The sequence below is a fragment of the Daldinia caldariorum genome (assembly GCF_022478825.1).
Source record: "Daldinia caldariorum strain CBS 122874 unplaced genomic scaffold F4812scaffold_17, whole genome shotgun sequence".
Taxonomy (NCBI): Eukaryota; Fungi; Ascomycota; class Sordariomycetes; order Xylariales; family Hypoxylaceae; genus Daldinia; species Daldinia caldariorum.
The window spans coordinates 289539-306224 of record NW_025953053.1 but is presented as its reverse complement, the minus strand read 5'-3'; the positions used below and the strand labels follow the sequence as shown (position 1 = coordinate 306224).

Sequence of the window (16686 nt, the reverse complement as noted above, 5' to 3'; positions counted from 1 at the left end):
ATCCCAAACTAAACATTACCCTAACACCCATCTTCCCCCACAATAACTATTTTTATTTTTTTTGTTTTTTTGTTTGTTTTTCTCCCCCCCCCCCCCCCCCCCCCCCCCCCTAAACCCACCTTGCGACTATCGGATTCGTCGGCCGAGTCCTACCTACATCCCGCGAGAGTAGAACCCGGACGGTCCGGAGCGGGCGCGGGTTGACTTGGGTTGATTTGATTTGAGATGATCTACTTTGCCCCTTTCGCTCCATATGACCTGAATCTACAGCATTTACTCTATAGGTAAAAGCTGTGACGACGTGGTGGCGGGTACCCCGTTGAATTATACTAGTTCCGTAACCCGTTTCTGCATGCATACTACGCTCGCGGTTGCGGCCGGCATCTTTGCGGGGTTTCTAGTCTCACGACGGTTAGGAATTTATTACCCAGCTAATGGAAGGGAGATTCGAACGTTGTAGAAATGAGGATAAGAATAATAAATCAAATTTAATACATGAGTCTATGTAAACTATAGTAGTTTAATGTATTAATGCATATATCTGGAAAGGTCTCCTTTTTGTGAGAAATGTCTTCATAATATAGAGTATTAGTTGTTGTAATGTGTTAAAAGAGATTGGTAAGCGTTGATTGGATATTTGATATACTCCATCCCTATTCCTACCGTCATGTAATCCAGTCAAAACGAAATATACCTAATATAATGCCCGACAAGACTATACCAACCGCCATCAGACACTATTATACTCCATGATACAGTATTAGTCCCAATACAATCGAAGCTAATCCGGTCTCACCTTGAGATGAATAAAAAATAATCTGGCTAGCTAAACTCGATTACTGTAGATTTTTATATCCTGCTTTTATAGGAGTCCTATAGTTATAGGCTTTTGGAAGGAATATAAGCTATGAACGTCTCCAAAATCTTATAGAACGCAGCGCAACTTGTGAAGTTGCAATGTCGATTTTGAAAGTAAGGTACCTAATTATCAAAATCACCTCCCTATCAGACAACTATGCCGCAGCGAGGCTTCCTAACTAACGGAGCTTCACGAAATCTGCTAGTTATTACCTATCTATAAAACTTCCTCCTTTGTATCAAAAGGAGATAATGGCGATACATCTTGTGGCAGATCTTTACAAGGGAAGTACACTTTCCCCTATGACGATATATCCCCCTTATGTAACACGGTATATCTTTGGAGCAAGTAGCAGGGAGATAACTTGGTGATTTCTCGCGGAACTAATAAGGTAGCTCTGTAAAAGATATCTAAAGAAATATACACACAGGGTATCCTTGGTCCTTGATGCCTCATCTAGGATCGTAACATAGGTAGGTGACTCTACTCTATGCAACTACGGATCCCTAGCAGAGACATATCTACTTCCAATGATGAAAGCGATAAGTCTGTGTAATATCGAAATATTATACCTCAATCGCACAGTCGCGTATTACGATTCATGCTTTCCATTTTCCCGCCTATACTCGGTATCCTTCAGCATTTCTAGTCGCAACTGTCACGGCACGATCATGTAGACCCTTAGTAGGCCACTATTCGCGTACATAGAGTAGTAGATGAGGAACCTTCCGTCGTTTCCTCCCCCCCCAACATTAATTACTAGGTACGACAAAACGCCGATACTTATGGAAGTGATGAGGCCGTCTGTGGCAGAAATTCGCATTCTGCAAATCCTACGAATACCACTATACAAAAGCTAATAGCACCGACGCTTAAGTTAACAATAAAGCTGATCCCCAGACCGCACAGCAACGTATTTATGTATTTACTCTCCTTGTGCGCCGCGCTCGGCCTTGTCAATCTCCAGACTCTTGAAATTCGGGTGGCTGGTAGGTATTCTCTTAGACACGTTACCTTATCGCTATTACTTTCTGCTCAAGTAAAGTCAGTCTTCCTTTGAGCCTATGTTAGCGCAGCTCCCCCTAGAACCTCCGGGTAGTAGGTAGGCCCAACTAATCAGATTCTGTATTAGCACGTACAATCACCATCTTCTGACGTCGCTCCGCCCCCAAGCGTCCATGAGCTCTTTGACGGGTGGAGCCTAGTGTGCTTTCCACGGATCGTCTTCAGGTAATGCTTAAGGCTGTAGTACTTGCGTAGTTCTGGTACCTCCGTGAGTACCGAGAATCAAAGACGTGCCCAGTCTTCTTACTTTATGCTGCAAGCGAGGTAAACTCAATGGGCTGGCAGGGGACGACGGGTGATCAGTAATTGATAGTAACGGATGCCTGGGCAGTTACTACAGTGTCTTTTATAATTACCTTAGGTTGACAAACTCCCCCAAAACGTTAAAGTTAAAAGAGTTTACGCCACGAAAATTACACCCGCGTCATTTCAAACACCTGAACTATTTTACTGTACTGCTCTTATCTTGCTCTCTACTCCGAGACCTAATTATTACGGGTCTAGGCACCAGGCTTCCATTTGAGAAGTGGACTTGCCGTATCATGTCCCCAAGTGAATCCGTGTCCAGAAGCTTGGTGGGAGATCTCTCTACTGCAATCACGCGACATAGCTATTACATGGTTCAAACTTACAGCTTCAATCAACACACACTATTAAGCACACTTCGAACTTTCCTACATATATGTGGGTGGTTAGAGTTAGGTAACTTACATGAGTGTCCCATAGCGGCAGCAACGAAAGCTAATATTCGACAACAGGCAGCTACTATTACACAACCATACGGAAGAGACTTACGACATCCGAGGAAGGCATGCATACATATAGCAAACCATCTTTTTCTGTTGAGGCATGAGCCTTGAACTTTAAAAGGAGAGGCTAGAAGAGTGTACTAATCGCTTCTCTTCATTACTTTCCTCTTCTCCCCTTATAAATATCCCTTGTCAGTCATCAATTCCTCAAATATTCCCAGTCTCATTCTACCGTCATTCTATTCATGAGACTATTCAGTATCCTACGTTCCAGCAATAAATAACACCAATAGTCTTGAAAGACAATACCTAGCTCAGAATGGATTAGTTCCTAAACCCCAAGGAATCTCCTCTGCAACGTCCTCAGGTCCTAAGTCACGTCGGACTACTCCATTCACCCCAATATCCAGCCCCACCATCCAAAGATGCAATAGAAAGTTAAATTTCAGGTGCAACAACATAATTTATACGTCCTACCGGACCGCGTTTTCCAAATATGCCTATTATTTTCTAACGACCCCTTGAAGGACCTTACGGCCCAAGGGTTGCCAGCTTTCAGGATCAGTTAGCGACGGCTCCGAAAGATGGATTTGACTCTCCTTCCAACTACTGACAAAGTCAGTAATAACCTCTCGAAATAGCTGCAACTCTGTTGTGATGTTTTGCAGCTCTGAACGAGCACCTTTGGTTGCATCTACCATACGATCATCGCGATCTTGTGCGTCATCACGGCGACGAAATTTGCCCTCTCTCCGCTCTCTCTCCGCTCTGGTTATTATTGTTCTTTTCCCTTTGCAAGACTTTTGACAGTTCTGCTTGCGCCCGACGCACGACTAAGCTTCGAGTGTTTGGATTCGCCTTCACGACATTTTGACAGGTCACCTATTTCCTTTTGAGATACAGATACTTAACCTGTTTATTCGCATGTCTCCCCACTTTGTAATATCCGACTTATGTATTTACCTCCTACTAACGCGATTCTGTTTCTCCGAGTATACTTCCGGGCTCGTAATTAAGGCAAGCTTCGAGCTTGCTCAGTTCCTGTCTTAAAGTGACCCATTCAGGCTCATACGGCCAAGGCTCAATCTTGGAACCTTCGTCCAACAAAGTAGTCGTACCCCAACAATCGAGTAGCTGGTACGATGGAAAGGATACGCACCAATGTACGATCAACGGTACAGGAATACAACAACAAGATAATTTATCATACGAAGAGCCTTACAATTGGTAGCTTCACTTGCTACTGGCCTTAGCGGCCAACAATACAATACCACCAATGTACGATCAATGGTACGCCAGAGAGTTGCTGATGCAAAATGCGGCTATTCTGGTAGACGAATAATACGATAAAGCACACCCCATGACCTTAGTCGAGCTCAAACTTCCCGACACAAAGCAAAACGATGTCGAGGAAGACCGAAGCGAAGGAAAATTGGGTTAGCACATACCAAAATCCAATATCTGGCGTACCATTGATCGTACATTGGTGCGTATCCTTTCCATCGTACCAGCTACTCGATTTGGCTGCCTATGCTACATTGTCGAACGACAGTATGAACAAAATCATTGTCAGAAACGACAATGATTCAGAGATTGTTGTTCCTAAAGATATACTTGAAGATATAGGGATGACAGGGTTCTTGCGAAGCATATTCCATGGTACTCACAAAAATTCCAACCTCTTCAACAAAGGAAGACAACACTCCTGGAACAAGGCCGCAAAGAAGAAAAGATCCCGACGACATCCAACGCAAGAAAGAAATACATAGCAAAAAGAAGAAGACATAAAACTACATATCAGTGGCACAAAATGGTGTTTATATTTTCACCCATTACAAGGCCATATTGGGAATGACTCCCCAGAAGACTCCAAGGAAAGGAGTAACGAAACTAAGGCAACATTGGAAGACATAGTTGAAGATTTCGGCTACCTAACAACAGAGATCGCCATCGACGAACTGTTCAAGCTCCGAATTATCCAAGGCTACGAGGACGACAAGCGCCTCAATCGACTGAGAGAAACACTTGAATTGGCAAAACAAGCCGGGAAAGACACTGTAAAATGGTACAGACACGAGCTGAAGAACAAACTCATGTACCACGTCGCCGACGACGGCCGACGAAGACTGATAAATACAACAACAAGATTTCTGATCAAAAGAGCCCTTACATTTGGTAGCTCCACAGACATTCCGATTTTGTTAACTCTACCGCTATGAGTAACAATAATCTCCGACTTATCCGAGCAATCCAAGCATTGGAATATAGCATATGGAACAAGGCTATCGCGGCTACCAAGTCGTCGAGGAGCGAGGACCTGATATTGCCTTGCGCAGCCCCCCGCCCAAACCAACCAACTCCCGTGTTCTGGGCTCTGCCACGTCTGTCACGATACGGTCCTATAGCGTAGACCCTAATGGGTCACCATCGCGTCTATAAGATAGCCAGACGAGGGAACTCTTACTAGTTACCTCTTTCTCTCTTTGTGCAACAACGATTATCTACTTCAACCTTGACACGTCAGTCTGATGAGCGACGGGGATACCGAACTAGGATTGCCACCATCCCAGCCGGACTTTCTTTTCAAGTGTTCGAAGAAGACAGGGAATCTGCTCTAGATAAGTCCAGGAGAGCCTCGTCAGGACAATGTATATGTTGTTCAACACGAGCGGAAGAGGGGACATCTACGCCGAGCGACCCAAGGACGATTGGCATCGATTAATGGAAACAGCAAAAGAATGAGAGGCGCGGCAAGAAGTGGGCTTTCGCAAACCGAGTCGTAATGACAAATACCGCAGAAATACCTACGGAATAATTCTAGTGCGGCATAGGACTTGTCCGGAATGATAGACCGATTGATCACGAACAGCAGATTAACCCTTTCTCGGGCAGCCACCCTCGGACGAATTCTTTAGACGTTAACACAACGGAAGATAGAGGCAGTGAGGCCTAGGGTTTGCGGCCATAATCAAAGATTGAAACAGGCTATGGCTTTCTGGTGGTAATGTTGGGATATTGTAGGAGGGTTTGACTTCAATTCTCTAGGGTTACTGTCAGGATTATATTATGGAATTTCGCGTCAGCAGAAATAGCCGGTTCTTCCCTTCCACGGGCCCGATCGGAGTAGCTGTCGCCTGCCTGATGAATGGGTAGTTGATACACACAAGTTTCGTGTAGCCTTTGATGCTGCGTGCAATTACCTGGATTCTACTTCAGTTTCTACCTCAGCACAACAAGCCCAACCCGTCATTCCCAGCACACAAGAAACCCAAACACAACACGAAACACATCATCAACAACAACAGCAAGAAACCCATTCACCTCAGGAAAGCCAACCACCATCATCACGCTCCTCGACAGCGCCATCTTCCCCTTTGAAACTTGTAAGGACGGAGAAGCATGTCCATCCTACAAAGAGCCCGTGAAGCTTATAGGCAATCCGGCCAACAGGCAAAGGGCCACACTCTCTGCCAGGACAGACGAAATGCTTCGAGAACCGAAGTCATGACGGCTCGAATGCATGAGCTGTACCGAGGTGCAGGTATGCAATGGTACATGGCCGGATTAACCGATGACATGCGACATATCATGTCAGAGGACAACGAGTTTCATCTGGAAAAGCTATTCCAGGAATTTAAGATGGAACCAAACGACGCGTGGCAAAAGCTCCATTCTTCGCGGTACACCAAAGAAGATTGTTTAAAGAACGTCTCAATATATTCGTGGGCAGTGGAAGTCACCAGAACATGCCGAGCATACGACATGGATGATAAAGTACAGCAGATCATACAGAACAGAGAATGTATAAACATAGGCATCGATGGCAGGTAGTTGATAGTTACTTGCGGGAAAATGAATGGTTGTCGTCAGATGCTGTCAGGAGTCTCGCTCAAGACTTGTTGGGAACAAAGGAGTTGTTTTATATATAGGTACCTGTTGAACGAATTGGACGCCTCGCCTATCGTCTTGAATTCTCTCAGACTCAAGATACACGACGTGATTTCCGTGGATCATCTCGAATCTACCACGCCCTTAGACGTCTTTGGTCTTTCCATCTCTTATCCTCATAGATGCACCTTCTTGAAAAAGAATGTAAACGTCCTCGTTTACTCAAGTAGTATCGATTAGTATCAGGCTTTTCGAAGAAGGAAGAGTCGGTCTTGAAGAAGTCGGTGGGTAATATATCGATATCGGGAGCGAGAGGGAGAGAGATCGTCTGCCAAAAGGCTGAAGATAGAGGTCTGCCAATAATTCAGGAGGGTGGGAAAGAGTCGTCCTGACAGAGTCGTCCTAAAAGGCCGATTAAGCGTATCGTATTTGAGATAACCTTTTACCCCTGCCGGTAGTCCGGGCGGGTAGAAAGTTGAGATGAATTATCTGCCGGAGGCGGAGGGCTGATAATATCGAGAGAGAGTAGGAGAAGATAAGTTTCTACCCTTACCGGTAGGTAATCTAGTTTTTTGCTAAAGGACAATGAGGGCATTGCCAAATTCCTTCGTTGGCGGGCTAGAACATAAGAAATACAACATCAAGATGCATACAATGAAGGTAGCTTTGGCTTCAGCGCTATCGTAGCTAGAGTTCCTTGCGGAACAACGAAGTTGTTACCCTACCTCATGCTCTGCGACGTGACAGAAGACAGGTTTTTTTTTTTTTTTTTTTGCTTTAGTATATGCCCTACAACGGATGCTATTTTTGGTCGATATAGAAAGAGGCCGAGACGTATAAAGGTACCTAATGATAAATATAGATACATTAGAAGAGATGCAATATCCACTAACACTGGCGTTGGTCACGTAAGAACGCCGCAAATGAGTATCACGGGGTCTCTCGCCTTAAGCGCATGGATTTTGAAATAGTTATTTATACCCCGATAAAATTCAAGTATAATGTATAAAGACAGGTTGGAAGTTCTCTTTCAGTATATGCGGCTTCCTCTCTGCTAAGTCCATTATCAACTGGCCAAACAGTCCGTTGGCCCATGTAAACCACTGCCGGGTCCAGTTGGTCGTATCAAAGCTATCGACGCTCTCGTGTATCAATCCATATCCATCAGTAGTGCTCAACACTTCTTTCACGGCCGTGACGATTTCCGCGTCATTATCCGAAGTCATCGCTCGTACTGGAGAGGTTTAGTGAAATGTTTTCAATAAGAGGTATAAGGGGAGGATAAGGGGAGGAAAATGACCGGGGGTTGTACTTACTGATTGACGACATAGGCCATGCTGCTCCCGGTCTAATATGCGGGCTACCAATGGCTTTGAGATATGGGCCCTCGCACCACCATGGGTTACGCCTGCTGAGAACAAAGGCTCGCGTGTTCTGATAAATAGTGTCGTTTTTATCCAGGTATCCTAGAAAAGGGGCCGATAGAAGCGACGGGACATTGGCATCGTCCATCAAATTCTGGCCGCCAAAGCCGTCAACCTCGTACGCGAAGATCTTCTTGCCGTCGGGCGCAGTCACGATACCCCATTCATTTATGGCATCCCTGATCTCAGCAGCCATATCTCTCATCTTCTGCGCTAACCCCTTTGGCGCGTTCGGTAGCCGTTCCATGATATCAGACGTGGATTCCAAGTACCTCGACAACATCATATTTGCTGGGATTTGAAAATCGTATGTGGCAGAGTCGTCGCTCGGGCGGAACGGCGAACGTACCAAGCCAGTCCTGTTAACAGGGTTTCCGATACCATTGTTTCCCAAAGTACCAGAACCGGTCATGGTTTGCGACTGGAACGTATATACGGGACGAATCCATTTCCCATCAGGTCCATATGTAGGCTGTCTCATTTCTTCTGACGCTGCAAGGATAGACTGTACAGCATGAATCCATTGGAACTTGCCGAAGAAATCCAAGTCGCCCGTCGCGTTATAATAATCGTGCGAAAGCTGTAAGAACCCCCCAAAATCATCGAGCTCAAAGTTGCAAGTGAAAACTATATTGCGATCATAGGATGGTGTGACAGAATAGATACCCCCGTTTTGCGCCGGGGTGATGTTCGACTCAGGCGGCGGCTGAAAGGCGTTGCAATAAGGCGATATGATCAGATACCGAGCTTGCATGTTGATAGTCCCGCGGAAAACCGAGGCGATGTCGTCGGTCTTTTTCTTCAGAACAGTCTTATAGGGGGCTATCTGGTTCGCCGAGTCGCGAATCCACATGGCGTCGATGTCGCCGGTAATTACGAAAGCCAACTCTTCCTCAGAGTTGTTGGCAGCAACTCCCCGCCATTTAATAGCCGTGTCGAGCGTGTTCGGGAACGTGTTTTCGAAAAGGCGTGATAGATCGGGGTCGACAATGGCGCTTTTCGTCTTGTTGATGGCATCCTCGATCAGGCTCGAGTTGAAAGTACGACATTCGGTAGAGGGTCGCTGGTATGCAAGCTTATAAGTACCAGACGAGAGAGGAGGGTTCCGCGACTGAGAATAACTAGAATAACTGGGACAACTCTGGCCGAGGACAGGTCCGAAGGCTAAAGAGGCCGACCAAATTATGTCGCCTAACCGCATTTTCTTTTTATTGAACGGTATTCTAACACCGCGAAGAAAAAAAGAGAGAAAAAAAAAACCTACAAGATAACTGATGAAAACTCAGGGGAAATAGTAACAAGCTAGACAAGCCGGGGAGGAAAGAATCGTGTCCACAGCGGCCATAGGGCTGGCTAGGCTATTTAATAGGTATCAACTGTTCCACATCCATGTCTTATTTTATGGTGCAGGTGCAATGAACCAACAGCCAAAGCCAAGAGTTTTGGAGGTGACATCTTATGGGGTCTGGAATCTTGTAACCAAAGAGCTACCACGACGAGACTTTGACGATGTAAACAAATCATATTAACACCTAAGGTTAAGTACCTAGGCAATTTAGTTAGTAATGTACAGCCTAGTAAGCTTTTTATAGTAATAGTTAAACGATTAAAATAATTTCACTGCGACGATAGAGAATTATTCTTGTAACTATTGATTGTCTAAAATAATATTGAAAATAGGATACCTAAACGAAAAGAATGGATCTAAGAATGGAACGATATATGGATCTGTAAAGCTGTATGGATAAATTGAAGCCAAGAGACTTGTTGTATTACATAATTAGTCCTATATCGATAATGGGTTAGATACATAGGTACCTACCTGTATCTAGCCTATGGTACGTAGGTACACAAGCCGTATGTACTTTGTACAACTCTATGTTTTCGCTCGGTATCTCGGGATGACGTAGTCAGTTTTGTTACCGGCCTCTTATCGTAACCCATTTCTGCCCATTTGAGTTATCGGCCTGCATACCCTAAGGTACCGATCAATAAAAATGTGGGGATCATCTGGTCGCTGAGCGACTTTTTTTAATTCTTATTGCGATCTGATCCGAAGCTCCGGAAGTACACTACCTAGTACCGGGACCGTCCACTTCCATAAGCCTCGCGTTTTTTTTTCCCTTTCTTCTTTTCTTCCTCTTCTCTTATTGTCGTCGCGCCTCTCGTTATTCCGTCATGGCCTAAATTCCATAACTTCGTTACGATCCCAACGTACGAAGCTCCCTTAATCCGTCCCGCCAGAATAACAATAACAACAAAAAGACGAACGAACGGTTCTCCTCCCCTCTTCCCCGGCGCGGCCCATTCCGGACGCAACCATGTTTTTCCTCAGCCCCCGCGATGGCTTCCCGAAAGGCGATAACTCGACCGACACCATCTTCCACAATATCCATTTCAATGCCTCCACGTTAAATTATTGGAATTATACCTATTACCCGATCAACGGCACCCTCTCGAACGGATCCTGGTGCATGCTCATGAACCCGCCTTACACCCCGAAAGGCATTTTAACAAATGGTACCTTTATCAATAGCACTTGGTGTTACTTGGCAACAGATCCTATTGGAGACCGGGCGCGTGCCGGTATTGGCTTTGCTGTTGGCTTCGTCTTGTGTCTGATTTTTGTGTTGGTCAACCTGAGGAAGCATGGCGAATTACATCTCCCCGCTGAGAAGAGGTTTTACCCTATTGGAAGGAGATGGCAATGGTACTGGTCGATATTCGTTTGCGCCACCGCTCTTGTCGGTCTTTTCACCGGGATCGATGTCGACCGATACCATGTTGTCGAGCTTCCTATCGTCTTAAACGTCTTCTTCTGGTTCTTAATGCAGATGGGGACCATAGCAGTGGTTTGGGAGGGTGTTCGCCATTGGGGTAGCTGGATGGAACGTCAGTTCATCGATCCGAACCCCTTCGTCTATGACCAAAACGACAAGAGAGGCATGTTTGAATTGTGGCTGCCTATCTTCTTCTATTTCTGGGTATGGCTGGTAAGTCGCTCGTAGTCTACTTCTAGTGAATAATGTGTTAAATAAATTGCCTAGAATTTCTTCCTCGTCATTCCTCGAAATTGGGGCGCAATCGAACTCCAGCGATCTCCCGAACAGACTGTTGAAAACGCTATACCAGCCGCCACCGATGGGCGCTTCAAGGCAGCGACATTTTGTCTATTTGTCGCTTGGTGCACCATTCTTGTTTCTGTATGGCACTCGATTCGGCATTACGAGCCGCGAAATCGCGGGTTCTTTAACCGCATCATCGGGTTTTTGGGATATATGCCATTCCGCTTTACGTTGATGATACCCCTTGCACTGGCCGTCGTCGGGTACCAAGGATTATGTGCCTGGGACTTCGGCTTGTCGCCTTTGAACGTCAAAACAAGCCTATTAGCAATGTATCTTGGAGGCTACGCCCCAGCTTTCCTCATCATTGTCATACAGATCATTGCAGGTTTTATGCGACCGAACGAAGATCGCGAACTTATGCGCCAAAGACGCGAGCGTGGACAGGCTCTGGATCAGGAGCTGGGTCTCGTCCGTAAGCCCGCTTGGTGGCGCCGAGTCAATGGCGATATACCGGCGGGAGGCATGAGGGATAGAATCATGCGAAATGTTCGTGAGGTCGGTGGTGGACGACCTACTACTAGGCAAGTCGAAATCCTTGCAGAGCGCAGGGCTGCCGAAATGGAAGCCGAAGGCGCGGCTGAAAGCAGGGGTATAGAAATGAATGAGATTCGACGCACGAATAGCACTCGTGCTGGAGCTGCTCCGCCACCGTATACCCCATACGGAGGGAAGTCGGGCCAGCGGAGGACCGAGCGTACAGTAGAGCTCGCCGCAGGTCTTCTATTCCCTGGTGCGAATAGTAATACCCCTACTGGCAGAGGAAGAGATTTAGAAGTCGCCAGTGAGCAAACTCGAAGACCACGGACGGGTGAGAGGAGTTCTAGTACGGCTAGTGGCGTATCTACTAGTGGACCGCCTCAGCAGATTAAGAGTATGTTAGATGTATAAGTTAACGGGTATCAAGTTCGAAAGAATGGCTTGGATAGTATTGGTCGGTCTTTGCTTGGGGCTCATTAATGACTGGATGCGGCGTTAGAAATGGATATTCGGCATTCATTAAACACATACATGTCTTGAGCTGTGGCGTGCGAACTTCGTTTGAAAAGGGAAAACGTGGGGGTACGTGCTCAGATTTATTATGATGCAATCTCTACACGATATATTAGTATTTAGTGTTTGGAAATATAATAAATAAATACGTAGTGTTATGATAAGAAACAAAAAACGGCTATAATGAGTAAGAGTCGTTAGGAGCTCAGTATAGGCTCGGTTTGAGGACTCGTTCAGCTTAACGAAGAAATTGAAAGATCAATGCCGAGACCTATCCCGCGAATCAACTCCGTGGTCAGTAACTAGCGATTACGGGAACCATGCTACTAGCTCTTGGTATGGAATCCTCTTATAAGCTTCGCTGTAGTCTGTTGGAACTTCTCTGCTTATGTGTGCCCGTGCCTCTAGTCCTGTTAGCAAAGAACCGTTAGTGAAGCAATCTCTAGTTTCTTGATACTTCTCCAAGAGTTGCCTACCTACAGACTTTAACTCTTTAAGATACAAGTACAGACCTAAAGAAACATATCTACCTTAGGTAGGTAGGTACTTAACCGAGGTTACAAACGGCGAGTTGCAGTAAAATGACCTAACGCTAATTTGCCGTCAACAGTAGTTAGTTCCTACCTAGCTTTTCGTATATGCTTAGACCAAGTGTTAAGTGAGAGAAGAGAAGACTTCTTTGTCTGGATAACACAGGTAGACAAGGGGGCTTAAGGAAGTATACACTAGTTCTGTAAGGGGACCTCAAGTTAAGATCAAGCGCATGAATTATCCACCTCCTATATAAACTCTAGTAAAAAGCGCGAGGACATATCTTTAAAGTACCTATCAAAATGTGTTCAATCATTAGGTACAATTAAGAAATGTAATTCGGCAAAGCCTTGTCGCATGTGTGTAAAGAAATGCGACCCATTTACATACTATCTATGATAACTGCGGCTAGTTACAGGAAAACAAAATATAAAAATAAAATCGGAAATCAAATCGCATAAATCCCCCATGGAATCATCATAATACTATGTACTTACTGTCTAGACAGTCAGCCATAGGGAAGTTCATCTAAACCAAAGACAGGCCCATCAATAAGCCCACAAAGCACTATTCCCCAATCAAGGCAACCTATTCAACGACGGCGGCGACGGCGCCTTCCTCACAACCCGCTTCTTAAACGGCTTCCCCGCATACCAAGCCGGCGGCCCCACCTCATCGGCAGCCTGCGGCAGCGCCTCGGTCCCGTTCTTCGTAAACAAGCTCCCGGAGGTATCGCCGGCGGCGGCGCTAGCCAGCTGGCCGGTCTTCCGCAGGGCCAGCAGCGCGAAGTGGCCGCCGACGACGGGGCGCGCGCTGAAGTGGTCGATCTGCAGGGGGTACTCCCCCGAGCCGACGACCTCGTACAGGTCGGAGAAGGGGAGGTCGGTCGCGGTCTCGTTGAGCCAGTAGGCGAGCGCGTTGACGAGCAGGCGGCGGGTGGGCGCGGACGACGCGGCCGCCGCCCACATCTCCCAGTCGGACTTGGTGTAGTGGTGGCGGTTGTCGAGTGGGACGCCGAACGCCTGCGACACGCTCGCGTACCACGCCGACTGCATCTCGTACACGCGCGGAGCTACGAGCCCCATGTTCAGCAGCTTGTCGAAGAAGACGTTGTACAGGAGGCCCCAGCTGGACCGCCACTGGTACGCGAGGAGCGTGTGTTTCCCGGACGGGTCGATCGCCAGCTTCTCCCACTGCGCGTAGTACGACGTCGCCTTTCCGGCGAACTTGGCCGCGTCGTTCGCGTTCCCGACGACTCTGGAGATGGACGACATGGCTTGAAGACCGACGATGCCTTTGATGGCGAGGTTGGTCTGGTTCGCCAGTTCGCCGGAAAAGTCGTCGGTGCTGAGCTGCGCCGCGGGGACCAGCGAGTACTCGATCAGATACTGGGCGAACTGGGCCAACAGCTCGTAGTGAGTTACGAGCCAGTTGGAATCACCAGTAAACTTGTAGTACGCGTAGGCCATAAGGATGAAATTTCCACTGTTTTCGACTGGCATGTACTCGTCGGTGCCTTCGACGTGTCCAGTCGCAAGAGGGAAGTGAGTGCCGATATCATGCGTCGAGTAGGTGTTGGGGTAAAGGCCACCCTCCTGTAATTCGCATAGCGGCTGGAAGATGTACTTGAGTAGAGTTGGGTTTGCGTAAAGAAAAAATGGAGACGTCGGATAAAGGACATCGACAGTGTTAATGTTACCATTGCTGGATATTTCCTTCTGGAACATTAGTGGCTCTACGTTGTCGTCCGCGTTCGGACTGTCAGGTACCGATGGGGGAACAGCGAAGACATAAGCTCCCATAACTTGTCGAGCTGATAGGGCTACGATCGCGTAGTACGATTCAGCTTCCGACACGAAGGGGACAGCGATACCAGTAGCATTTGTTGGTTCAAGGAAACCGTAAGCTGAGTTCGGGTCGAACTCGTACTGTTGCCCGTATTGGTCTGTCCCGTTTAGAGCATCTTGTGGCGTATAAGATGAATCATCGGTGAAAGCGATAGGCGTGCCATTATGATAAATTGGGGATTCGTTACCTTTGTAGAATGCATCAACGTCGGCACGGAGCTGCGTCTCAAATTCGTTGGCGAGTGCCGCGACAGTGTCAAAGTCATTCCAATGGAAAAGTATCATATCGTTCATATCGCCGTAACATTTCTCCCACCACGGTGCTAGGTTCGACAGTCCAGTCTTGTGGAGGTATCTCACAATTGGGTTTTGGACCGAGCCGATGGTATAACGAACCGAGGTTTCCATTACGTCGCCCATATCGTGAGCAAAAGCATGGATCGGTTCTTGGTTCCCAAAGCCGCGAGCTGCTGAGCCAGCGTCATTATTGAGAGCGTGGTTGTTGATGAACCCAAATCGGACGGCCGTAGCTGGTCCGCTTTGAAACGACAAATTGGCAGCTTTACCGGGGCTTGTGGTGAAAGTAAAGTTACCCCATCGCGGAACCTGAGCAGCCTCAGCAAAGAGGGCAGGGAACCTTGGACGGAGGAGCCAGCTGCTCGGAATATCAGTTGAGTTTCTCGTTCCATTCCCATTCCGAGAACCAGTACGGAACTCTTTGATGATATCAAATTCGTTTCCCAGTCCTATCCACTGAGCGTTCACATCAGAGTAGAACTTCACGTCATGCGGATGGCCATCGGTTGATTGAACCGTGGTGGTGAGATAGCTAAGGGGAATGGAGCTCCGGCAGATGTCTTTTGGTACGACTGGCGAGAAGAAGCTGGCAGTGATAATCACCGGGCCGGCCAAGAAAGTAAAGTTCGAATATTGGGAGTCGAACCTGACTTCAAGCGGCTTTGTCGTGTTGAAGTACGATAACTCCGGGAAGTCATTAATGGAACTCCCCATGTACTCAAACGAGTTGCCGTCGACAACAACGATTCCTTCCCATCCTAACCCCTGACCGAACCAAAATATCGGGTTCCGGTTGTTGAGTGTTCCCCGTCCAGCAGTGGAAGACCAAGCACTGGTGTACGGAGATCTGACGGCTAAGGGAATAGCTGGTGGCCTCAAGGGATAATACTTCGGGGTGTCTGTTGTAGCGGTAATATTGGGATAGATGGTGACATTGGCAAATAGGCTTCGACTTAGGGTACTAGGTAGAGCGGTGGCAAGGGCCCAAGTAGCACTTATGACCAAGTTCTTTATAGTACACATTGTTATAATAGTGCACTTTCCGTAGACATAGAGGATGTGTTTGACCAAATGTACCTTGGGGATATCAGTGGTCTAATTGCACCTGCATCGCGAGGCGCATCATGACATATATATGACTTCACGTATGTAGAGCAGCACTCAACTTTCTCCCCCAGAAAGAAAGCAAGAGCTATCTATTGGATGAAGGGGAGAGCTCGGAGGCGGAAGGTTCACCAGGAATGAGAAGCCGACGTGATTAAGCGTAAATGAGGAGGAGAACTAGGACGACGGGCTTGAGAATGATCGACAAAGAACTATAGGAATAGTTCATCATATGATGAAGCGATATATAGCTGCAAATAATATCTCGGCGTAAAGAATATAATTCCCTTGTTGATATCACAAGGAAACTTTGGAGAGATTGAGAAGATGAATGACGACAACCCTGCTGGACGCAACGAAGGATCTTCAAGTTCCATGACTCCGGAGATATATCATGTGGCTTATGTTAATTAATATTTGACGAGAGAATGGAACCATTCTATTAATCAGATGAAGGATTTGAGGAATCGGGCTCGTAACGGTACGATGGTTGTTACTTCTGGGCGTCTTTCGTAGTTGAGAAACCGAAATCGAGGTTTAGCGGCATGAGGTGTATGGGCAACGTTGTGCCTGTTTTGGTGTTAGTTGACTGATATTTCGGATTCTTACTTGAGGCTAGATACAATTAAGGTACAATACTTAAGCTTGCGTTGCTTTTAACGTTAGTGTATAGGTGCATGTAAGTGTAGATCTAGTTCCAGACGCTGAGTGGAACAGTGGTAAATCCTTAAACGTGATTGGCTATTCTCGCTCCAAATTTGCCCTTTTAGGTAATTGACTAATCTTTTCTATAACAGGGGCGGG

At 46.7% G+C, this 16686-nt stretch overlaps 4 protein-coding genes across 4 annotated transcripts; 2 read left to right on the top strand and 2 right to left on the bottom strand.

The window, feature by feature from the left end:
- The first annotated feature begins 7228 nt into the window (after nt 1–7228).
- F4812DRAFT_143705 (uncharacterized protein) lies at nt 7229–7653 on the top strand. The gene has a single exon (XM_047929645.1). It carries the CDS (start codon nt 7290–7292, stop codon nt 7530–7532), a length of 243 nt encoding a protein of 80 aa, XP_047787201.1. The 5' UTR covers nt 7229–7289; the 3' UTR covers nt 7533–7653.
- Nucleotides 7317–9666, bottom strand: F4812DRAFT_440824 (glycoside hydrolase family 125 protein). Its single transcript, XM_047935180.1, has 2 exons — nt 7878–9666; nt 7317–7795 (listed from the first exon to the last, which is right to left on the bottom strand). Exons 1-2 carry the CDS (start codon nt 9184–9186, stop codon nt 7554–7556), a joined length of 1551 nt encoding a protein of 516 aa, XP_047787200.1. The 5' UTR covers nt 9187–9666; the 3' UTR covers nt 7317–7553.
- A 345-nt stretch (nt 9667–10011) lies between these two features.
- Nucleotides 10012–12718, top strand: F4812DRAFT_440821 (uncharacterized protein). Its single transcript, XM_047935179.1, has 3 exons — nt 10012–10977; nt 11032–12507; nt 12634–12718. Exons 1-2 carry the CDS (start codon nt 10307–10309, stop codon nt 11999–12001), a joined length of 1641 nt encoding a protein of 546 aa, XP_047787199.1. The 5' UTR covers nt 10012–10306; the 3' UTR covers nt 12002–12507; nt 12634–12718.
- A 167-nt stretch (nt 12719–12885) lies between these two features.
- On the bottom strand, nt 12886–15187 carry F4812DRAFT_440820 (uncharacterized protein). The gene has a single exon (XM_047935178.1). It carries the CDS (start codon nt 14899–14901, stop codon nt 13213–13215), a length of 1689 nt encoding a protein of 562 aa, XP_047787198.1. The 5' UTR covers nt 14902–15187; the 3' UTR covers nt 12886–13212.
- Nucleotides 15188–16686: the final 1499 nt, after the last annotated feature.